At 36.9% G+C, this 23,393-nt stretch overlaps 4 protein-coding genes across 7 annotated transcripts in view; 1 reads left to right on the top strand and 3 right to left on the bottom strand.

The window, feature by feature from the left end:
* Positions 1–8,433, top strand: part of tpk1 (thiamin pyrophosphokinase 1) — a 75,869-nt gene extending 67,436 nt beyond the window's left edge. For all 3 annotated transcript variants that reach the window (XM_055151036.1, XM_020925698.2, XM_055151035.1), the window contains exon 9: positions 8,073–8,433. In XM_055151036.1, coding sequence (XP_055007011.1) covers positions 8,073–8,218 — 146 coding nt within the window. In that variant the 3' untranslated portion in view covers positions 8,219–8,433. The remainder of the gene's footprint in view (positions 1–8,072) is intronic.
* sec61g (SEC61 translocon subunit gamma) lies at positions 8,432–10,187 on the bottom strand. Its single transcript, XM_020925718.2, has 4 exons — positions 10,048–10,187; positions 9,552–9,657; positions 9,347–9,449; positions 8,432–8,606 (listed from the first exon to the last, which is right to left on the bottom strand). The coding sequence occupies exons 2-4, from the start codon at positions 9,643–9,645 to the stop codon at positions 8,597–8,599; spliced, it is 207 nt and encodes a 68-aa protein (XP_020781377.1). The 5' UTR covers positions 9,646–9,657; positions 10,048–10,187; the 3' UTR covers positions 8,432–8,596.
* A 1,224-nt stretch (positions 10,188–11,411) lies between these two features.
* zgc:112332 (uncharacterized protein LOC553712 homolog) lies at positions 11,412–17,897 on the bottom strand. 2 transcript variants are annotated; one of them, XM_055150890.1, is made up of 7 exons: positions 17,887–17,897; positions 17,126–17,241; positions 13,866–14,021; positions 13,689–13,793; positions 12,530–12,739; positions 12,189–12,381; positions 11,412–11,514 (listed from the first exon to the last, which is right to left on the bottom strand). In XM_055150890.1, exons 1-7 carry the CDS (start codon positions 17,895–17,897, stop codon positions 11,412–11,414), a joined length of 894 nt encoding a protein of 297 aa, XP_055006865.1. The 2 variants fall into 2 exon arrangements, with proteins under 2 accessions (XP_055006865.1, XP_020781338.2); XM_020925679.2 differs by having other exon boundaries at positions 17,126–17,238.
* A 1,226-nt stretch (positions 17,898–19,123) lies between these two features.
* si:dkey-73n8.3 (uncharacterized protein LOC100150965 homolog) lies at positions 19,124–23,234 on the bottom strand. Its single transcript, XM_020925730.2, has 7 exons — positions 23,066–23,234; positions 22,501–22,616; positions 22,279–22,434; positions 22,078–22,182; positions 21,102–21,311; positions 20,191–20,383; positions 19,124–19,269 (listed from the first exon to the last, which is right to left on the bottom strand). The coding sequence occupies exons 1-7, from the start codon at positions 23,095–23,097 to the stop codon at positions 19,167–19,169; spliced, it is 915 nt and encodes a 304-aa protein (XP_020781389.2). The 5' UTR covers positions 23,098–23,234; the 3' UTR covers positions 19,124–19,166.
* Positions 23,235–23,393: the final 159 nt, after the last annotated feature.

Raw genomic sequence — 23,393 nt, 5'->3', positions numbered from 1 at the left:
AGAGCTACACCAGGGCTACACCAGGGCTACACCAGGGCTAAACCAGGTCTATAACAGGTCTATAACAGGTCTATAACAGGGCTAAACCAGGTCTATAACAGGTCTATAACAGGGCTAAACCAGGGCTACACCAGGGCTAAACCAGGTCAATAACAGGGCGAAACCAGGGTTACATCAGGTCTATAACAGGTCTATAACAGGGCTAAACCAAGACTAAACCAGGTCTATAACAAGGTTAAACCAGGGCCAAACCAGGTCAATAAGAGGGCTAAACCAGGGCTACACCAGGGCTAAACCAGGTATATAACAGGAATATAACAGGTCTATAACACGGCTAAATCAGGGCTAAAGCAGGCCTAAAGTAAGCCTTAAACGGGTCTAAAAACTACAACATTGCTACAGAAGTTAAACAAATACTCAGTTCAATTCAAGTTTATTCATATAGGACATTTAAAACAACATTTACTGACCAAAGTACTTTGCATAAAAGTAAAAAAAACAAAACAAAAAAATACTAAGGGTAGTTGATGTACCATAGTGTGAGAACCGCGCTGGAACAGACTTACTTATTTTATTACTTTAAAGTTTGTTGAGTATCATACACACATTCCATTCCTAAATTTTTGGTAAGTTAAGACTGAACCAGTGCTATTATTGGTCTGTCTAGTATTTAACATAAACAAGTAGCTGAAAATAGATACATACAGCTCAATAACAGCTTCCTATACATTGATATGATTCCGAATGTACAGACTTACATTGCCATTTGCATTGTGCAGGTGTACTAAAATGTGCGAAACAATCTTCCAACTGCTGTCTTTCGTTACACAAGAAGAAGAAAGAAGTAAAAACTCTCTATTGACTAAAATCAGCAGGGATTGTCTCTGTATTGAAGTTTTAAGTGCGGCGTCTGGTTTGAAGCTTGATTAACAAGAGTGAGGTGCCGCTTTTGGATCTTATTTTCTAGATGTCGAAACAGCGAGGGAAAAACATTTTGATATGAATTTGCAAGCAATAAATCTCTAAATATGTTGTCAGAAGAGCCTTTTAAGTTTGGAGCCGCTGTGGAGATGAATCCACATAAGCCTGTAGCGGTCTCTGCACATTTCAGTATTCAGAAGCAGCAGTCTAAGATACTCGGATGTTTTTTGAAAATGGAGGGCAGTGCTATATGCATTTTATCTTGCATTCAAACAGATATATGTGTCAGACAAAGCTGGGTCAGTGAAGTGTCCTATACCAGGGGAGACATCTCTACTGTTAGATCTTGCGCAGACCTTGTGTTTTCTAATGCAAATGCCACCTAACCTTCCACATTTCTTTAGTTTTCCTCCAGGTTTTTGGTCCCCACTTTTGCAGTATTTGTCTTGTTCACTCAGGGATACTCTCTCAAAAGGGACTAATCTATACTGTTTTTATCTTTTTCTTTTTCCCACCCGCCTCAGATACTCCTCTTTTACATAATGCCAACTTTTGTCTTTGCCCTTGCTATCCCTCCCTCTCTCACACGCTTCCCTCTCGCTTGCCAAGGTCCTACACTGGGGGTAATAAAAAGTGAATGTATTCCGTAGTGGTGCAGTGTGGCAGCAGGAGGCAGGATCTGCTGCTTTATGGTTTTATTTATGGATCTGTGGACGCTGAGGGCAGAGAGGGGATGAAGAGCAACCTGGTGAGAGCCCTTCTACTACTCCCAAGGGGAGACAAATAGTGGGGTATCAGGTTATTTTTTGTTTTGGGGCTTTAATATGGATTAGCAGTGATCCACTTTCTCAACAGGACATATTTTTATATAAACATCATCAATCAAATCCAAAACGTTGCCTAATATGAAACCACTAGAGCACAGTGTGATGCCGTACTCACTCCTTTTGGATCTGACTGGTGCTGGTTCGTTCCTGTTCCTTCTGTGGACCACTTGATGTTCCAGATCAGTGACACAGTTTTAAGGATGCTATCCCTATAAAACTTGCTCAAGTTCTTATTATTCATTATCTTTTAGTCCTTTTGTCTTCTTCTAACACATACTAATATAATACGGTATATGTTATTACTAAAAAGTGCCACATGTTGCACAATGGCCAATGAGGCTTTGGCTTCAGCTCACTAGGCTAGGCCCTATAGCAGTGTATGCATAGAGATTAGTATTGCTGAATGTCTCTCCCAACTCTTCTCCCAACTCATATCTGTCAACATATCTGTGCATACTGTTTAATAGCAAAGTGGAAACATTTTGAAAGGTTCCATGATGAGATTGGTAGACCAAATGGGATGTGATGTTTCCTAAAATGTTGAATGCCATTACAGACTTAGGTATTCATAAGGAGGAGAGCATAAAAAAAATAAAATAATGTTAAAAAAAAAACATAGACTGATGGGCAATAGAAGGAATAATTTAAGTGTGTGTGCTCATGAGCCATCAAAACTTTATTCATGTTTAGATCCTCAATAGGACATTCTCAATATTTAATAATGACTTTACTGAGTTAGATTTGCAAAAACTTGCAGTACAAAGTAAGATAATATAGGCCAATTCATCTGCAAGGGTGAGAGCCAAGAAAAACTGGTTTGAGGACTGCATTTGGCCCCTGCGCCATAGTTTGGACATGTCTGGTGTAAGTGTTTCTCTATTCAATGGTCTCCCGTATATGTGTTTTTAGGCGTATAGTCATTGCACCAGTCTAATGAAAGCCTCATCTACATCCTTCGGAACATATTCTTCTAAGTTTCACTCTGAAGGTCGGCCTAAGTTCACTCCATGTTTGTCTTCTCCCTTCGACAAACCTTACAGCGTCATAAACATTTAATGGAGGCAGCTATCATTGCACAGCAGATGGTGCTAACGTGGCTACAGCGCGCCTTGGCTGATGTCACGGCCAATAAATAGCCTTAAATATACGGAGGATGTCCTGAGATGGCGAAGGACACCGACGTATTGCACTCACTTGAGAACAATATTCGGAGTCCACATTTACAGCACTTTAGAACCACTCTGCTTTTATTTATTACAGGTAAATAGGAAGCACTTGTACCATGCACTCTCTCGTACAATGAACCAGAGAGCCCATGACAACCAAGGCTCTCCTGTAATACGATTTAGAAATGATGCTTGGAAGTTCAATAGTGATATTATACTTTATGAACTGCCTTTTATTATTGTATATATATTGGCTGAATGCGGTCTACTTCATGTCTCCCTTTAAGGCAGTCGTCTCGTTTTAGTAAGTGGACAGCTCAGTACTGGTCAAACATGATTTATAGGAAATAATTTTCTCAGTTAACTGTGCTGTGTGATGAGATCTAATGCTGCTCGTGATTGGAGCTATGGAGGGTACTCATGTTGCTGAATCACTTCATATTAATTGGCAGATTTCACTTGTCTGTGTAGTTAGTATCTGTTTACCTCCAAGCTTTTTTCCTTATGGGGTCAACACTGCCAATCATCTGCTTCCCGGTGTTCACTGTTTTGCATGATGATTTGATTTAATGACTAGTGTACATCTCACATTATCAACTGGCACAGAGAGTATATGAACGTATGACTACCTATTCAACTAGCTATTCAGCGCTTTTCGATAAATATAATTGATGTTATTAATTTTATGTATTGTTCCTGCCTGAAAATGAATTTCCTTCGGGATAATAATGAAGGAAACCTATCTGTAGCTAGACTGTATGGTATTTCATATTAAAAAAAATATATAATGATAAATTAAGTATAGAGATACTATTGCTTTGCTTGGACTATTTCAGTATTTCAGAGTATGGCATTATAGCCTGTTATCTTGAATCTATTTAATTGTGTGTGTGTGTGTGTGTGTTGTTGTTTTTTTTTGTTTTTTTTATTAAAGAATATCTTGAAAACAGCTTGTTAGCCTCTCCACAGATCTGACAACTTGACCTGTATTGCCACCTGCTTGTCCCCCTGGAGATCCAGAAAGCATACAAAGCAATAACATCCCCAGGGAGATAAGTAGGTACCGACCAGAGAAATGACAAATGTGCACCATATACTCTTCATTTATTTATTCATTTAGTGAAGATTGCATCTTTGGTCTATGTATTAAATACTAGGTTCACTCAAAATGCACTGTATTATGTAGAAGAATCCTCCACACAGGTGCAGCCTTTCCTGTTAAAAATACTTCACATTTACTCCATCGCTGTTTATATTTAAGAGTGCTCCTCGAATGCCAAAACCCCTCTAACATGCCCTTGGAGAAAGTGTTTACAAAAACCCATTGAGAAGCAAATATAGCCGCACAACAGTGGCCCTGCTCTTCCCTTTTGAAAATGACCCTAGATACCCATAATTCCCCTCTCTACCTGTCCACTAGCCTCTTCTCCTAACTCCCCTCTCCGCGCCCACCTCCTCCACCACCTCTGCCATCCCTCTTGGGTAATTTGTTGTGTAAATACGCTCTACTTAAAGCTGACGGGAACCTCTGGGCTGTGGCGCTGGAAATGCAATTACAGGCAGCAAACATCTCCATTGTTATCACTGGGGGGTGCGACGCGTATTTCGGTCCCCCTCAGCTCTGGGGGGTCGTTATTGATCGGTATCAGCTTTGAGGAGGGGATTACTAATGAAGCCATCTGAAAGCCCTTTGTGCCTGGTAAAGAGTTTGAACCCACGCCTTGTTAGTGTGTGCGTGTGGGGGCCAGGCGGGGTAATGTGTTTTAGTAAAAGGACTGCCTTTCCTGTTAAATGTCCTGGTATGCTCATATTGTGGTGCTCTAGTTCCCCTAGTGGACACTTTTGTTATTACATTTTCCTACCTTCCATATCACTCCACCTGTTCATTTTTTGTTTATCATTTTTTAATTATAGCACATTTTCAATAGTAATAAATATTATTGGAATCATTTGACCTAATCTAATCTGTTGCCTTTAAGTTTATTGGGAAGTTTTGGTCTGAAAATACAATCTGACATTTCCTCAAGTGAAAAACTGCATATTTCATCTTCATCACATCTGTCATTTTAAACTGCTGCCCTTTAGCATTATCAAACTTGAAGTAATATTTTATGGCTCCATGACTTGAAAAGGTCAATCTCTCAATCCCAAACCATCCACAGGCTTCAATATGCAACTTTGAACATTTGAACAACTTTGACAAAACTTTTAGCACAACATTTAAGCATTTGACATGTAAAGACTTGGTCGCTGGTATTTTGGTAATTGTATTATCACACCCATAGCAGAAAGGTTATAGTTATCAAGAATTGCATTTAAATCTGACTATTCTTCTCTTTAGTAGTACATGTTTTGAGTATAATTTCTGACCTCAGATCAGAATAAGAATTTATTTTATTTAGCCTGAAGGGAAGATTGTTTTTGTTTGGCCGACAAGGAGAAGTAAAACTATCAATATAAAAAAAATATATAATACAATAGCTCTAACTTCTTGTGATTCCAATCTTGTGAGAAGTAGGGTACACAATGATTTGATTATATAAAATGATAATAAATACACATAAATTGTTAAGATATCTTTTACAGCTGTATTGTATAGAGCTGTACTTAACAGCATGCAATAAATCAAGATGTATCATTGCCAGACTGTGTAATTAGATATTTAAACAACAGTTTGATTTTGTAACATTGTGGACTAACTATAATCACCAACACCACTAAAAGGGCCCTTATTATGCTATTTTCTGATCTAAGTTATAATGCTGTTTCTCCAACATGAACATGCTGTTTTGTTTTGTTTCATTTGCACATGTTTAACGCACACCTGCATATTTAGGCTGAGTTCTTCCCTTAAACAGAAATCACTGTCATGTGGGAAGACAGGAAGTGCTCCACTGTGTTGTTAATCTCCATGCACCTTCACTAGAATTATTTAGATTATTTCAGTTTTTCAGTATTTCAGGTAAAAGGCAGCTATTAACTTGAAAACTACCACTACATGTCATCACAAGGTGGAAGAGAACATTTCGAGCTTTGGAGATACACACAGAGGATTACTCAAGCATGTGTGAATGAAACAAAATACAACTTCAGGTATGTGTTTGATGAGGTAACAACATTCTAAAGCTCACAAAGAATCACTTTTGCATAATATAGGACCTTTAAAAATGCATATACACCTCTACATCACTAGCTATGTACCTGGCGAACTAAACTTACTTGAACTCTTCTGAGAGCAGGATCTTTAAGCCAGCCATTTAAAAGCGCCAGCCCCCATTTCCATAGCCCAACAGCTCAGTGCGTATTGCCTCAGCTCCATTATTAAGTATACTTCACATAAGGCCTATTTTCTCCCCAGACCGTGTCAAGCTGCTCTAATGCTATGCTTGTTTGGCTGTCTTTGAAGAAGTCGAGTTTTTTTGTCCTTGTTTGATGTGCTAGCTGTTGCCTGTGGACAAATGATATGGTGTGTTCTTTCTAGCCTTTGTTCCTTTGTGTTCACCTTTGAAATCTAAAGCCATACCATTACTGCATATTCACAGAATGTGGATAGGCAAAACTCATTCTAATTTCTCCTATCTGGGGGACATTAAAACCATGCAATTATTGGTTTCATTGAGTTTTGGATTGATGTAATAGTGTGAAATATTCTGTGAAATATATGATTACCCATCCATTTTCTGCATTACAACCCATGCGTTAAATTAGCAGATTCAAAACTTAAGACAGAAACAACAAATTTGTTTAAATTATGCTATTTTTTAATTACTTGATTGGCTTTCTGTCTTCTAGAGATTACTAGATGTCAGGCCTGAATCAAGACTGATCTGATATGGATCAAGCTTATAACCTTTAATGTATTTTTCACTAATCATAATCAGATAATCATCAACCAACACTTACCACCTTTACCACATTACTGTCTCCCACAGTACTATGCATAAGCTAAGGTAAAATGTCAATGTTGCAAACAAGCTTTCTTTTCTGTGTTGGCATTCCCACTATGGTTCAGTGTGTTTTTCCTTATAGAATACTTGTTAAATTTCAAAGTGCAAAGAATAATAGGTCAATTAATCCCCAGTACCTCAAGAGTATTCTGATGGTTGTTCTTAGACATGGTATAGGGGAATGTGTGTAATTTTGCCTTTGCCCACTTGGGGTCACTCTTATCACATATTTAAGTGGCCATATGGGCATCTGTTGCAGGATGTGTCAAACAGGAAAGTTGCTATATCAATCAAACCATTGATGTTTGCAATATTTAATCTCTATTCCAGAATTTGTTGACTCATATCTTGTCCTTTTTAAGATGCTACATAAAAGGCTGCTTTGCTCCTCTTCAGTGGTCACCTTATCTGTCAGAGGCGGCTGTGCCTTTAAAAGAGAAACATTTTATCTTTTTATAAGGGCATTTGCTGCACCTCACTAACCTCAAATGTGGAGTGTGCTCAGTGGCCTTTGCATAATGGCCTCTCAATGTGTATGGTTATGGCTGTGAACCCTGTGTACCCTTAAACAACCTTGCATGGTCAGAATCTCACTCAAGAAGCACCTTGTCCAGAATAACTTGAAGGAAATACACATCTTAAAACTTTGCTAGATGTTGGTACTAGGTTGGTCACAATAATTGCCATATCCATATATTGTTCAATATATGTTTGATGGAACAATATTTTTGGAGAGTCAATATTTATCGTGTGTACTTTTCTTTGCTTTACTGGGACATTTTTGGTTATCTTTTGGCTATACAATGAGATTTGAGCTGTAGAAAGTAGAATTAATAATGTCTATGACTGATTACAGATGCAAACTAAGTACTTCAATGTTTAATATGACTTTATTTATTGTAGCTCATGATTTTTAACAATACTGTACATTTAGAATAGCTTGTTGTGATATAAATCTGCACTTGGGTTATTGTGTCAGTGGCATAAATTAATTTCAGTATTATTATTTATTGTCTATATTTACTCACCTATTATTTATTAACTTATTTACTTTACAATGTATATTATACTTCAAAATTTGTTATTGTGATGGGCATAGTTGGTACGCATACAAAACTAATAATGAGGACGCACAAAATTACCTGACCATTATTGCTTTTAGTATTATTCATTCAGTATTCCATTGTAGACTATTGCCTCTTTATCTGCAGATAATCAGGTCCTTCAGTTTGGGAAACTGGTGAGCACATCCAACACCTATGAACCAGTGCCTCCAGGAAAGCCAAGAAAACCTGTGACCATCTCCATGGACCAGCCTCTACTGTGGGCCATGGGCATCCACAAACCTGGAGACTGAAGATTTCATTAGGGTCTATTCACAAAAGTAACTTATTGCAGACAGTTGCCTTGCATGTCTTAAGGACCTATTTTAAAGTTGCCAGATTTAAGGAAAGAATGTCTACCTTTTTAACCTGTGAACTGCCTTGAATAACAAAGTATCTTAGCATGTTTTTAAGACTGTATAGTATATCACATGTTGTGCCTTGTGCAAATAAAGTAAATAGTACAGTTTGTGGTGTTTCATGATTTTATTTACACAACAGAATACAAATGTTGTTCAAAAAAATTGAAAAAAATTGCCTCTCCTTTAGCTCCCATCCACAGCAGCCAACTAACACTTGTCGTTTTTCATAGTCCTTGTCATCTCTTTGTCTTAAAGCCTGGAGTTTGGGATTTAACCACCACTGCAAGATAAATAACAATCCATTAATTAAGTATTCTACTTTCACTTATTTTTTTACATCCAACAGATGATGTAAGTACTATGGGCTCCCATGTTGATATTATTAAGCTTAGAAATGTATTGTTTGTTTTCCGTTTTTGATTTTGTATGAATCTTTGCCAAAAAATGCTTTACCATATAACACAACCACATGACATTTCAGATGTGTTCACATTGTTTAAATTTAGGTATGTGATCTGTCGTCAAGTCCTGTTTTAAAATTTACTGTGCCTGTGTAACTTTTCTGGTGGAGTGTTTTGCCTGAATGTTTCACAGAATTGCATTAAACTCATCATCACCATGGAGATACGCAGGTGACACCACCAGATTAATGGTCATAACTTGGAAAGGTGATCCCACTCACAATAAAGTATTTTAGAGCAATAAAAACACCTTTATTTGTGCTACCAATAGATTTTTAATGCCATTCTGTGAAATATTACAGGCATAGCAATGACACCTAGCTCAAGCTATGCGTGTGAAAAGTTGGTTAAATGAATTAAAGGTGCACCAGTTTCTAAAAACATAGCAGTATGATCTAGATTAGAGGTTCCCAAACAAGAGTTTCTTTCACAGTTCTTCTATTTTAATTATTTGTGTACAATATGTACATTTATACTATATTTAAAGTATACGGCAGTATACTTGTCAGGGCTTGTCCTGTATTAGACCTGATCTGCGTCATTAGGTGAGACTACTTACACGATGATGTTGTTGATTGGGATGTGGATGAGTTTGACGAAGAATCCAATGAAACCCATGATGGCAAATCCGATTGCTGTGGCCATGGCGATTTTCTGAAATTCTGTTAAAAACAACATACATCTCATTTATTTCTTTAAACGGCTCGAATCTTTACGTCAAGTAACAATGACTTGGACTGATGATAAGGATTTGATTAACCTACCTTTTCTGTCGGGTTTTGTGCATCGCTTTACGAGCCGTATCGAGTCTTTGACGAATTGCCGACTGGGCTCAACAAACTGCATTACTTGGTCCATTGTGAATAGTTTCTGCAAATAAAAGAATAGTTGCTTATTTTAAAATCAGTGTTGCTCATTACCCATCACCGCTAAAGGGAAAGCTAACTCAAGTGCTGACGTACACATCAAGAACATACAGTAGATGCCGTTTTATGTGTGTCTTATAGCTTCTTAGTAGTATAAAACAAAACACGAAGAACCAGATTAGGGTTTCTAACAAAAACATGATAAGATTAAGGCTTTAAATTGACTTTTCATCACTTGGACTTGGTATAAGATTTCAGGCCGACGTGTGCAATAGAAAATCAGCTGATCACTTAACAAAAACGAACTAAGCAATGGTTTTCAAGCTACATGTTTATTTTGTTGTTTTGAATAATATTTAATAGCCACTATAAGTATAAGAAAGCCAATCCTTACCTGTTTTGGAGTCTAGTTTGATGAAGAGACAGCAGAAGACTGAAGGCCACGTCGCAGCAGGCAGCTCTGTTTGTGAAGAAGAGCTGACGTAGCCTTACGCCGCGCATGCGTCAGATTCATGGTCAGATTCTTGTTCTGGACTCGTAGAGGTGTCGAGCTTCACACCGCCGTCTATCGACTGGGGGTGTAACTTACAACTCTCTGATGGTAATGGACAAGTTTTCTGGTTGTAGTGCAGGGCACACAGCAAAAATAATGACCCTCGGCCCACTTACTTGCATGTCCCACGTTTTCATGGAGGCCTAATGAATAAAAAAAAAAAAATATATATATATATATATATATATATATATATATATATATATATATATATATATATATATATATATATATATATATATATATATATATATATATATATATATATATATATATATATGCATAGCCTAAATTATAAAATAAAAAGAATTTGCCACTCAGGGTTGGAATAATGGTGTATATTTGCACCCCAAGTAGCACTGATTTAATCAAATATTTAATAAAAATTATATAATGTGAAAAACTACAATAAAAAATAATAGTAATCTTATTTGCTTGTAATGTATTGTTGTAAATGAGTTGACTGCGTCAGGACAAGCACAGCTCATTTACAAAGAAAATGAGCCTTTGAGGCTGTATGCTTATACCACATTCTTCAGCTCCTTACCTTCCACGTGATTTACACTAATACATGGATTCTAAAAGCACATTCTTTTAATGTTTGCTTTCTGTGGTAAATTATGCTGCAAGATTATTCTGAAAATATTGTATCTTTCCTTTCAGTGCTTAATTAAATCAAAAGTTAGCAGACCATGAACGAGTATTGTGATGAGCTGGGGGAAGAGACCATAACGGTTGCTGGAATACTACTAATACACTATTGTAATTTCCCAAACATTTGACTGATCTTTAAAAATATTTCCTTACCCCTGAAAAAATGAGGGAAAATCTGTTCTCCCAACTAGGGGATAAAAATAAAGACCTGCTTTCTGAGAAAATAAAGGTCAGATTCATAATAGGCTAATACAAAATCTGTTTACTTACATTATGTACATAATGGTTGAACATCGTAACTTATATTTTTGCTACACATTTACATCATATTAGCAGCAATTATCCTTATTAAGACTGCATCAGTTAACCAATAATACATGAAACCTGTGACATACAAAGCAATATCATTCAATAACTGGCATGTGAATAAAGCAGATTGTACTTTACTGGTGCTCCTAAATGATCTAACTCTTCGACTGAAGCTAAGTGAAAGTGCTGATGAGTGCTGTTTGATTTCTATATATGCATTATTTGGACTCTTCCTGTTCCATTCAGTCCCATGTGATCCCAAGCAGGGTGCAGCTGATCTCCCACAGTTTCTGGGCAGAGTCGTCATTGGAGGCGGCTCTGGAGCATCTCGTTGGAGCACAGTCACTAAACACAAACAAACCAGTGTGATTTGCAGTAGTCCCCACACACTTTTTCTTTCTTGTCAGAGACTAAATTTGTGTTGTACTTTACACTATATTGTAAAAGTCCAAACTTATGCACAATGTTTGTATCTAATTATAAAGCTGATTTGCTAGGAGTTGTTGTAATTTCTGCAGAGACAATCTTTGCTTTGCTGCTTGACAGTGGTAAGATTTGCATATAATTAATAAACAAGAATCACAAGTTATGAAAGTTAGAAATACATTTGGACTATGGCTAACAACTTAAATTTAACTAGTTCCCTCTATCATGGTTAGAAAACAGGAGAATACGATATGAAGTAAGGTTACTCTAGAAACTGTTAACAGTTCCTACAATATACATGGATTTTAGCTTCCTGTTGTATGCAACATTTTGAGGACTTTATCGCATTCAAAAGAATTCATAATATTTTTTCAGATTGGTCATCGCCATGGCAACGGTCCTTGTTTCTCATCATTCTGAAACGCATGCATATTGTGCAAAATTATCTGCAATTTATCCAATATCACAGTATCTCCATAACAGGATAATATTCATATTGCGAGCCAATGTGAGGAAATGTTTCAAATCATGAGGTTGCCTAGAGTGAATATGGGGACAGTACTCAAACAAGCATTCTCTAAAGTATTGATTACCTGAAATAGCCTCCGCTCTGACTCTCCAGACCGGGCTCCACAGCACAGTAAATAGTAGTCTGAGCTCCTTCCACTGTTGTCTTTGTAAATATCCTAAAAATCTTCACTGCCACCTGAATACACTGGTGCTGGTGCCTCCATAGGTCTGACTGTACCACCCCCGGGTGCAGAGAGAACACACTCACCCCTGTGCCTAAACACAGAAGGAAGAACATTACCATCCCACATACGGTGCATGCAGCAGTCATGACCCCATTGGTTATATTTGCATGTTTTTACATATGATTCCCCCCTTAATTACAATGCACATATTTTTCATCCTGTTCGAGCTTCTTGCCTACCTTGCAATCTTTTGGCTAGTGATCGTGCAAAGAGGACATTAGCCAACTTGCTCTGCCCATAGGCTTTCATAGTATCATAACTCCTCTCGCTGTTTATGTCATCAAGTCGAAGTCCAGTCCATGTGTGAGCCACAGAGGCCACCACAACAATGCGAGAAGGAGCAGAGCGCTTGATAAGGTCCAAAAGGAGATATGTCAACAGGAAGTGGCCTGGGAACAGACATTTCATTTCAGTTATTTTTTCCAAATGTTACATATAGTGTTTTTCTGATTCACGAATGTGATGATGTCATATTCTCAGATGGGGGCAAAGGACAGTTTTTCTTTTTGATAACACTGTACTTTGCCATCAGACATCAGATATCCAATTGATAATACCCAAATATCGAACCTAATAATTTCTATAACATTTTCTTAATAATAGAATGTAATTTTCAAACAAAAATAATACTTTCTTGAATGTGATCTATTAGAGATCAGCCCTAGTGTGAATACTAGTCTGGTATTGATTAGTATCTGGGTATACATTGAATATTGACATCTAAATTAACTATATTTAACAAAAACACCCAACCACAAGGTCAAATGCACTGCAGTACTAAGTGCCATCCTATGCTGATTCTAAGAATGTTGTAGACTAAAACAGGAAATACAAAAATGGGTTCAGGGCTTCCATATGTCCCCCATAGGAAGTTTTAAAGATATAGATATCTCTCTATTGTTCTTAAGTTCCTGTTTTGTTCTTAACCCTGTAACATTGCGTGAACACTGAAGTACTCATTACTGTCAAATTGCCACCAGAGACAGACCATTTGGTTAAGTCTAGTGATTCATGCCCACACAAAGCTAAAAAATGACAAAGATAAATTTAAATATTCAACATATGGATAATAATGCTGGAGCACAAGCTGTTCTCTCTCCCATTGCACAAAGACAAAAATACCACTGCAGTCAACAATCTCCAGGAAATTCACTGACAGCTTGAAGAAATTGCACTTTTCTTACTCTTTTTAGAAACTTGTGGGAACTTTCTCTTCCACCCAGCCACCAACCAGTGGTGGCAATTTTTATGTTCTATCAAATCAATTGCTATTTAATTCCATCATATACATTTTTTTTTTACTGAAAAGAGTGAAAGAGTGAAATATCTAAAACTTACCTAAATGATTGACACCTAGTTGCATTTCAAAGCCATCTGCAGTCTTGGAGTAAGGACACATCATTATGCCAGCATTGTTTATGAGAATATTGACTTGTTTCTCCTCTAAAAACAAATAATAAAATGTATTTTAAAATGCACACTTCTTGATTTTTTAAATTAGTTTGGGTGCTATACCTTTGTTGATCAGTTCAGCAAATGCTCTGATAGACTTAGTATCAGACAGGTCCAGTTTTCTAATGACTAGATTCTCATTCCCAGTGTCTTCTAAAATGTCCTGTTTTGCCTCCTCAGCCCTCTCCAAGTCTCTGCAGGCCATGATGATTCGAGCACCTGCAAGAGAGATTATAAAAGGTACATCTCGAAATATAAATGTGCATGTTCACTCCCTTGTGACTCTTATAGCTGGAGGTGAAAGCAGGGCCGGAAGTTAAGTGGGTTTTCACCATCCAGGGGTTAATGGATTGATTGTCACTCTGACCCTATGCAGACTATGCAGTCAATGTGTCCTGAGGCGAAACCCTTCACCCATATTACCCAGGTCAGTATACATACAATATAGTATACATAGTAGTCACAGTATGAGGCTGATTGAGGCAGGAGGGTCAGCTGCAGTAAATACATTATGAATGCCAGAAATATTATGTTTATATATGAATACAAAAATACCTTGATGTAAACACTGGAGTGGGTGGGTATTTTTTGCCTTGTGGGAACTGAAAACTGATAATAAAGTCAGTGGAGAACACAAATGTGCTCATGAGATAAAAGTCCTTTATTAATAGATCAACAACATAGTTTAAAGGTGGGATGTGGGTTTAGGATTAGGTTAAGGTTGTGTGCAAGAAGTAATTATGGTTCATGTTAGCTCAGTCTCCAGGAAATTGATGTAAGCCAATGTAATGTCCTCATTTGACCCCAGCATGTGTTAATTGAATTGATGAGCTATATTTGGTTCTGATACAGGCCACATAAAACCAAACAAAACTTTCTTCAGTTATTCTTGTAAAAAACGTCTCTAATGTTGTTACAGCCAACAGCCAACAAATGCTCTTACATAATCAGCTAGTTGCCCTTTGTTTAACCTAATTTTAATTATATCCTAATGAGCTGATTAGAATGGGTTGACGAGGACAACTTTCACTGCACAAAGCACCACCCCCCTGAAGCTGCGGTCTGTCTCTCATCATGTGTGTTTCTTTATCTCATGCTCTTTACATGGGGGAAAACCCAATTGTTAACACAGTCCCTCAACATGACAAGTTGCTTCATTTAAATTACATAGTTCACAAACATACAAGCTGAAAATCTCATTATGGACAATACATGTAAAGTTCAGTCCCAATCGTAACTTTTCACACAATGCTCTCCGTAAAGGCCTGCCCTTCAAATTTGCTTTTTGGCGCTGAGTGCCGCTGACAAACTAAAAACTCATATTTTTACAAGACAAATGATTGGTACAATTACATTTGATTTCCCCTGGTAAGTTTTCTCACCGTGAGCGATGGAGCTGTCTAATGAATCCTCGCAAACCTAATTATGCTGTCATCATGTTATTGCAAGAACCCATTACCAAAATGTGATACAATAAGTCAGCATAGAGATAGCAGTGTTATTATTTCCCTTCTAGTAATAATAAATCATTGCCTTGGTTTCATATTTGTTTATTAGATTAGGAAAAATATGGTGAATATAACACCTCTCTCACACCAGTGACAGTCATATTTTGTGTAGGAGGTGTTTGGGGTGCTGTACTGTGCTTCTCAATCTACATCTTTTCTATACTTACATAAAGAAATATATATATGCTAATAGTTCTTCCTTTTTTGGGTGTTATTTTTGTTGTTTTGTATGTGATGACTTTTCCTTTATGGTAAGTCCATCTATACATTACAAAATGTATTAAAGTATATATATATATATATATATATGATAAACTATTCTGTAAGATTTGAAGATATGGGTTACTCAAAAAGGTCTTAGATTACAGAAAATTTATTCTTGTGAGCTTTAAGACTTTAAGTTCTACTGTAATTTAGTGCCCTTCTCAAAAACATACCTGTAGTTGTGTTTTGTTTCATTCACACATATTTGAATAATCATTAAGTATAAGTCTGTCTACATCACTAAAGCTCAAAATGCACTGTTCCACCTTGTGTTATCATGAAGTAGTAGTGGTAGTTTTCAAGTAGTTAACACTTACCTTTTACATTTCATTCAATAGAGATTGGTAATTCCAGAGCAAAAATTATTCAAATGATTCTAGTGAAGATGCATGGAGTTTAAAAACACAGTGGAGCACTTCATGTGGAACAGAGTACAGGATTATACAGGATTTGTGTGTTTAACATGTGTGAATTAAACAAAACAAAAGTCCAGTTCTGATGAAGAAACAACATTGTAATATACATCAGAAAATAGTGTAATATGGCTCATTTAAATTTCAGCAAGCTATGTTTACAAATTAGCCGTGCAATAGTCAATCATAGTTACAGATTTATATTTGGTTATTAGATCAGATGTACACCAAAACAAATCAACTTTCTCCTACACTACTGAAAGTCATATTTTGCGTAGGAGGCATTTGGGGTGCTGCTGTGCTTTTCAGACCAATGCACACACTCAAGTGCATAAACAGTTTTCATGCACCCAGCCTTGTGTAAGCGCCTGTGTGTGTGCGCATGTGTGTGTGTGTGTGTGTGTGTGTGTGTCTCTTTGTTGCCCCTGTGGCTGGGGAGGGGAGCAGAATGCACAATGCCTTCTCTGTCTGTCCCCTTGATGCTTCGTCTGTCTACCATGACCATCACCGTCATCTAATGAGCACAACCATTTCACCCATGAAAATTCCTGTCTATACACACACACATAGACAATGGAATTTACCTAAGGAAAAGCCATAATATTCAAATAAAACTAATACTAAATCTGTATTTCTTAGAATTTTTATTCATGACTAGTTTCTTTTTAAGTTTAGCACCAAAAATTAAATGGGCAAACAACATAATCAAAGTATTTCATTACTTTCTTAAATCTTACATTTGGACATATATACCTAAATATATTTCAAGGCAGAAAACCATATTGATAACAGCCTAGGTAAATGAGAAAGGACGGCATTTGACATAACCTTTGATGCCGTATCTGTATGTGAATTACTGCATGCTGAGAGCAAGTACTTAACATAGTGGGCTATTGAAACAAGGAATTATTGAGTTAAGCCATGCATTCTGCAGTGTTGGAGGTCTGTAAGCAGAGGTCACGTCACGCTGTCTAGCCTTTAATCCAGCCGGGCATTCAAAAGAAACGGGTTCCTAAGTAAAGAATGGGGCTCGACTGAGAGTTTGTGAACATAGAAGGAAACCACAGTGAGAAAGTCAATATCTGTGAGCTAGAAATAGATTGTTTATCTCAGACGGAGTGACAAGCCGGTGTGATACCTCTCCTCGCCAAGTCTCTGGCAGTTTCTTTCCCGATGCCCGTGTTGGCACCTGTAATGATGACAGTCTTCCCTTCCAGCCTCTCATCAGAGGACCAGCGATTGCAGCACATGCTTCTAAAACACACAAGGAAATATTCACAAATGTATTTCTTCCAATGAGGTAACTATGTGCAACCTCAGATGACCTTTTTCCTCAGGTCAAAAATAATACAACTGTCACAAAATAAATAAATGATTTTGAAAAGCTTAACTATAAATATGATAATATGATAAGTTTTGCATCTGCAAGTTACAGGATTTCCTATTAATAATGGTCTAATGGTGGTCCTTCATAATTACATTTTCTCCCCATAGTCAAGCTGAACAATAAATTGGTATTATAAAAAAAATAAAAAATTCTGGGGTGTTGAACTTTTACGATATCATATCAAAGTATATGTAGCATTATACCATAACCATTCAAAGATTAAAGGTAATCAGACATCATTATCGCATAAATATCACACATTAAATAAGGATTGCCTGTACAGAGCATATGTGGAACAAATGCTGAGGCTATGGTTACAAATGATCAAATAAGAAAATGTTAATCCAGTTATATTTACATATAAACATAACTGAAATATAAAAAGTGCAAAACCATATTTTCTGCTTTAGCAAACCAGCCAGACAGCAAGTTTAAGATCCTTAAAATTCCAGCATTCCAAACACTGTCGCCTGTCGCCTATCCATATTTTGGTGATTTGGTCATTTACTTACCTGCAGTACATTGTTACGCGCCAGTAAAAAACACCTCTCGGGAACAAGGATCCACTTGAGGGAGAAATGGACTCTGGCGCTCTTCGGTCCCCCTCCAACAGTTCATTAAGCGATTTTCGTCTGTCATATCTCCCCGCCCCTTTGTCATCACAAAATTACGCACGAACCAATCACGATCGACTTCGCGCATAATTGATCCACATGTTTCCGGGACAGGGACAACATTGATGGTGAGTTTTGCCTCCACTATTGGACGAACTCACGCCAGAAGAAGAAATACTTTGTAATGTTATGTGCAAAAAGAGATTTCTTTGCGCAATGTTCAAGATGGTGCCCCAGCTTTCCCGCTGCTGAAAACGTGAGGTAATTCAAATAGCTACATTGCAAACATCAATATATGTTATATGTATGTTTATTTCATTTGTTTTACACTTAGGCTAAGCTCCTTTCTTGCAGATAGGAAATTGAGGTGGAACTACTACAGTTTGTAATTATATGGTACTTATAAGAGAATTACGCACAAAATTACAGAAGGCACTAAAGGAGCTTTACAGAAAAAAATAATATTAGCAGAACAATAAATATGGTTAAATAATTTAATTAACCAATGCACTGTCTTGCTTTATCCAGTCAAGACTCACTTTCATTTCTTTTTAAAGGTCCTATATTATACACATGTGACAATTGTGAGCATGTTATAATATTGTTAGCTCCTTAAAAACATACCTGGAGTTGTGTTTTTTGCGTTCACACGTTTAATCCTTTATTATTAGTCTACATCTCCAAAGCTCAAAATGCTCTGTTCCATCATTTCATGTCTTGTATTTTTCAAGTTACAGCTACCCTGTACAGTTTGTTCAGTAGAGATTGGCAATTCCACGGTTAAAATTATCCTAATGATTCTAGTGGAGGTGTATGGGTCTTAAAACACAGTGGAGCACTTCCTGTATGATCACATAACATCACAAGGTGGAACAGTGTTTTCAGTTTTAAAGAAGATCTTACATGTTAAACATGTGTGGATGAAATAAAATAAAACTCCATGTATGTTTTTGATGAGTAAACAACATTATAACATAGGAACAGAAAATGGCATAACATGGGTCCTTTAAGGTAAACTGTTATTGCCCCACTTCTTTAAGTCAAAACGTGCATACAACCTCCAAAGATTCTCCAACATGCTACATACAGGCACCAGAGTAAGTGCAATGCTTAGTTTATTTATAATTCAGTCCTGGTTTGTCTTCTGTTTCCCGAGATGACTTATGCTGAACAGTGCTTTATCTCCAGCGAATCCCCAGCAGGTGGCAGCTCACAGCCCACAGTTTCAGAGCTGTAGCATCGTCCTGACCGGCTCTGCAGCTTTCAGCATTGGCACAGTCCCTAGAAGCAACAGAAGACATAGACTCATGAATAAAAACAGCCGTGAGCAGTGGTCCATAACGCATACACTTGACCCTCAGCCATGTTGTTAAAGGTAAAGTATACCTTCACCTTATCTGACCCTCACCTCCCACATGGCACAGCATATTACCATATTTTTCTCCTTAACACCCCCAGTTACATACAACATTTGAACTGGGTCTGTACCTCCTCTTTCCTTCTCACACTCACCAAAAATGTCTCATGCTCTTTTATGTTTAAGTGATATTATTAATTCATTATATTAGCATTTTTATTTATGCATTTGTTGTTTCTATGATTCTCATTCATTCATTTTTAAAGTAGGGTTGGGAGATGTTTGACAAAAAATATTTTTTTAATCTCTAGCTTTGATCAGTCATCATTTTATCCAATTTGAATTAAAACAAATAAAAATGGCTTTCAAGATGAATTTCATGAACATTACAGACTTATAATCAGTGCTATGTTTGTTGTTCCTTCAAAGTTTCAACTCCAAACCACTTTTTCTGACTTAGGATTGGTTGTAGACCAAGTTAATTATATCATCTTGATTAAAATTTGATTAACTGCAATTGCCCTAGTTTACAGTTTACTTATATTGTTCTATATGAGCTATACAATCTTAACAAGCACTTTAAACTAATACCAATATACAATATATTTCATTAACATTATATTTCATAATTATGTTTTTGTGTTTAAAGGTCAGTTGTTTATTTACTTCTTAATATTATTTATATATTTTTCCACTGGATTTGCCAGAAATGACTGCATAATAACATTTATATGATACTTCAAATTATCTGACTGGTTTATGAATATTTGCTGCTTGCTTAGATGTTTGTGGCTGTGACGAGATGTTAGTTTATTTTATTGATTCAGTACATTTAGTTCACTCACTTGTAATATCCTCCGTTGATCATCTGACTGTCAGGATTGCAGACACAATAGATGGTGGTGAGGGCGCCCTCTGCTGGGGTCTTGATCAGAAAACTGAAAGTCTTGAATAAGTCCACAAGAGGGCGCCGTATGTGTCTGGTGATTTCAGTGTTGACCGCCCCGGGGTCCACTGAGTAAACCATCACACCAAATGCTGGGAAATGCATAATTGTGATTGTTACATAATATTTTGTACTTTTTTTTTAAGCAATTCTAAGTGACTGAAGCTATACATCCTCATCGTTAAAGGTTCTGTATTCAGCAAAATTGAGTCTTGTGAGCATTTAGCCATGTTACGTCCTCAGAAACATAGCAGGAGTTGTGTTTGTTTCATTCACACATGAGCAACATTTAATTATTAGTCTATTTCCAAAGTTAAAAATACTCTGTTCCACCTTGTGATGTCATGAAGCGGTTAACAGCAACTTTTTACCTTTTGTTCAGTAGAGATGTGAAATTGCATGGCTGAAATCATCCAAACAATTTTAGTGAAGGTGCATGGAGTTTAAAAACACAGTGGAGCTTTGTGTATTACCACATAACATCAGATGTGGAACAGAGTGTTTTCTGTTTGAGAGAAGAACTCAGCCTAAATATGGAGGGTTTGTGTGTTAAACAAACACAACTCCGGATATGTTTGTGATGAGGAAACCACATTATAACATAGATCAGAAAATAGGGGGACCCTTTAAGGAGGAGAGAAAACAACTATTTATTTTCCAAACACATCAATCTTATCTCATCTTTCGCTTTGCGCATTTGTGGTTGGGCCATGGGACTGTCACACTGGCAACACATTCAGATCCATTTTCTATGCAGGCGCACACACGTTTAAAGGCAGTCATGCAGAGTGCTTCATGCTTGTTTCTCACCCTCCATCCGTTTGGCCAGCTCCCTGGTAAAGAGGACGTTGGCGAGTTTGCTCTGTGCGTAGGCTCTGACAGGGTGATAGTCCCTCTCTCCACTCAGGTCGTCAAACTGAATCTTGCCCATGGCGTGAGCAGCCGACGAAACGTTAATGACTCGCGATGGGGCCGAGTGCTTCAGCAAATCCAGTAACAGGAACGTCAGGAAGAAATGACCTAAGATTTGGGAGAAATAATGATAATTATTATTCATTTTTATTTAACACAGCCTTTCATGACATTCAAGTACACTTTAAAACAGCTTAAAGACATAAAAAATACTAGAGGTAACACATAAAATCAACAATACAGAAAATTAACCAACAAAACACTAAGGGTTTTGAGAGAGTGGGTTTTGAAAGTCAGTAGATAATTAAACATGGATAAAACATGTTATTATCACATTCATAAGATGTGGGGCAGTTATTTGATTAATTTTACCCTCACGCTCTGCACTCTCACAATTATTATAACCACAAGGACAACTTAGACTCAAAAATGCATGGCATTGCATACAAATGAGTTTCATTCTTTTTTGGGATTGTCCAGATAACATTAATGATGTGGTATTTTTTGATACTTAATATATGTAACAGTAAATGTCATGGTTATGGTTCATGAACTACATGGCCTGTACACAAAGTGCATAAGTACGACTTAAGTTCACTTTCCTTTTAAAATGTGTATTTTTCATCTTTCATCTTTTTATATACACACACACATATATATATATATATATATATATATATATATATATATATATATATATATATATATATATATATATATATATATATATATATATATATATATATATATATATATAATCTATTCCAATGCATTTGATATTCTAATGTTGTGTAAGAACCAAACAAGTCTCATAAAATATATGGGCCATTAGTATCAAAGTAGACATGCACTTTCCTCCTTGTTTTAGTTTTACCTAGATGATTGACTCCAAACTGCATCTCATATCCATCCACTGTCGTTGCATAAGGGCAGATGGCGACTCCTGCGTTGTTAACCAGGTAGTGGAGGCTTTTCTCAGCTGAGGAAAAAGTGCAAGTCACGAAGCAGTCTCTTTATGTGATACCTTTAGGTGATAGGAGCTACTTTATAATAGGACACCGTGTCATCCACCTACTGTCATACACATTTTCGGCAAACTGACAAATTGATTTGGTGTCGGCTAGATCCAGTTGCCTGGCGACCACCTTGGCTCCTTTCAGAGCCTTCAGGATGTCACGGGCGGCTTGCTCTCCTTTGGCCATGTCCCTGCAGGCCATGATCACCCTGGCCCCTGCACACATTACTGTTAGTACAACTGTTTAATACTGTGACTTTAATCGGCTGCTGTGGGGCTTGCCTCTGCTGGCCAGGTCTTTGGCTGTCTCTTTGCCGATGCCTGTGTTGGCTCCAGTCACTATGGCTGTTTTTCCATCAAGACGCACATCTGAAGACCATTTAGGGACAAACAGAGCCCTAGATAATTGTGCAGGATGTGAAAAGAAAAGTCATGTTACAAACTCCAATGGTGTGTATTATTGTTATTGATAGGGTTCAAAACAACACCACTATTCATTTTATTTTTATTTTTTATTTATTTATTTACAGGAAGTCAATGAATAAGAAAGTACATAATCACAATTAATATCTTATGCACATTTACATGAAGATTACATTTTCTTATTTAAGCTCAAAAAGGAATCGTGAAAAGGTAAACTTGAATCCATTCCCATTTTTCATTAAAAACATAACACAAATGTTTTTAAATAATATCAATAAAACTTCAAGGCTCTTCTATTGGGAACTCTTTAAATCTTTTTATTTATTTTATCAACATGATTATTATTATTATTTTTAAATTTATTTATTATTTTTTGTATATTGTTCCCTCAAGAACGTGCTAAAACAAACGTACAAGGCCTTACCTGAGTGCTTCCATATCTCTTGTTGGGGACATAAAGCTGCTGTATCCTTGGCTGCGTGTGTCTGTCTACAGACTGAGGCTCAGGACTCATGCAGAGCAGATAGCACAGAGGGACTACAGAGACTTCATTGAATAAAAAGTAATGACCTGGGACAGTTAGCAGGAAACATTTGACACAGTCTCTTCTCTGTTTAAACCATGCAAATGTGACTAATTAATTACTGCAGTGTTTTGAGAGTGCCCCTTGTAATTTTTAAATAGAAGTTTTTAAGTACACTATTAGCCAGAGCTATTGGCGAAGCATCTGAATCAGTGTACAGTAGTTCACA

Source organism: Boleophthalmus pectinirostris, unplaced genomic scaffold (genome assembly GCF_026225935.1).
Source record: "Boleophthalmus pectinirostris isolate CB_2022bp ecotype Guang Dong unplaced genomic scaffold, ASM2622593v1 HiC_scaffold_15, whole genome shotgun sequence".
In the NCBI taxonomy this organism is placed as follows: domain Eukaryota; kingdom Metazoa; phylum Chordata; class Actinopteri; order Gobiiformes; family Gobiidae; genus Boleophthalmus; species Boleophthalmus pectinirostris.
The sequence above is the reverse complement of the archived record's forward strand: the minus strand, read 5'-3'. Positions and strand labels throughout refer to the sequence as shown.

Bases quoted from the DNA above. Each gene is read 5' to 3' on its own strand.
- sec61g (XM_020925718.2), bottom strand. From the start codon at position 9,645: ATGGACCAAGTAATGCAGTTTGTTGAGCCCAGTCGGCAATTCGTCAAA. The intron at 9,450-9,551 runs GTAGGTTAATCA...TGTTTTTAACAG, and splicing joins CACAAAACCCGACAGAAAAG to AATTTCAGAAAATCGCCATG.
- si:dkey-73n8.3 (XM_020925730.2), bottom strand. From the start codon at position 23,097: ATGTCCCCAACAAGAGATATGGAAGCACTCAG. The intron at 22,435-22,500 runs GCAAGCCCCACA...TAATGTGTGCAG, and splicing joins CAAAGACCTGGCCAGCAGAG to GGGCCAGGGTGATCATGGCC. The intron at 21,312-22,077 runs GTAAAACTAAAA...CCCAAATCTTAG, and splicing joins GTTTGGAGTCAATCATCTAG to GTCATTTCTTCCTGACGTTC.
- zgc:112332 (XM_055150890.1), bottom strand. The intron at 14,022-17,125 runs GTATCACACCGG...TCTCTCTTGCAG, and splicing joins CAGAGACTTGGCGAGGAGAG to GTGCTCGAATCATCATGGCC. The intron at 13,794-13,865 runs GTATAGCACCCA...ATTTGTTTTTAG, and splicing joins TGCTGAACTGATCAACAAAG to AGGAGAAACAAGTCAATATT.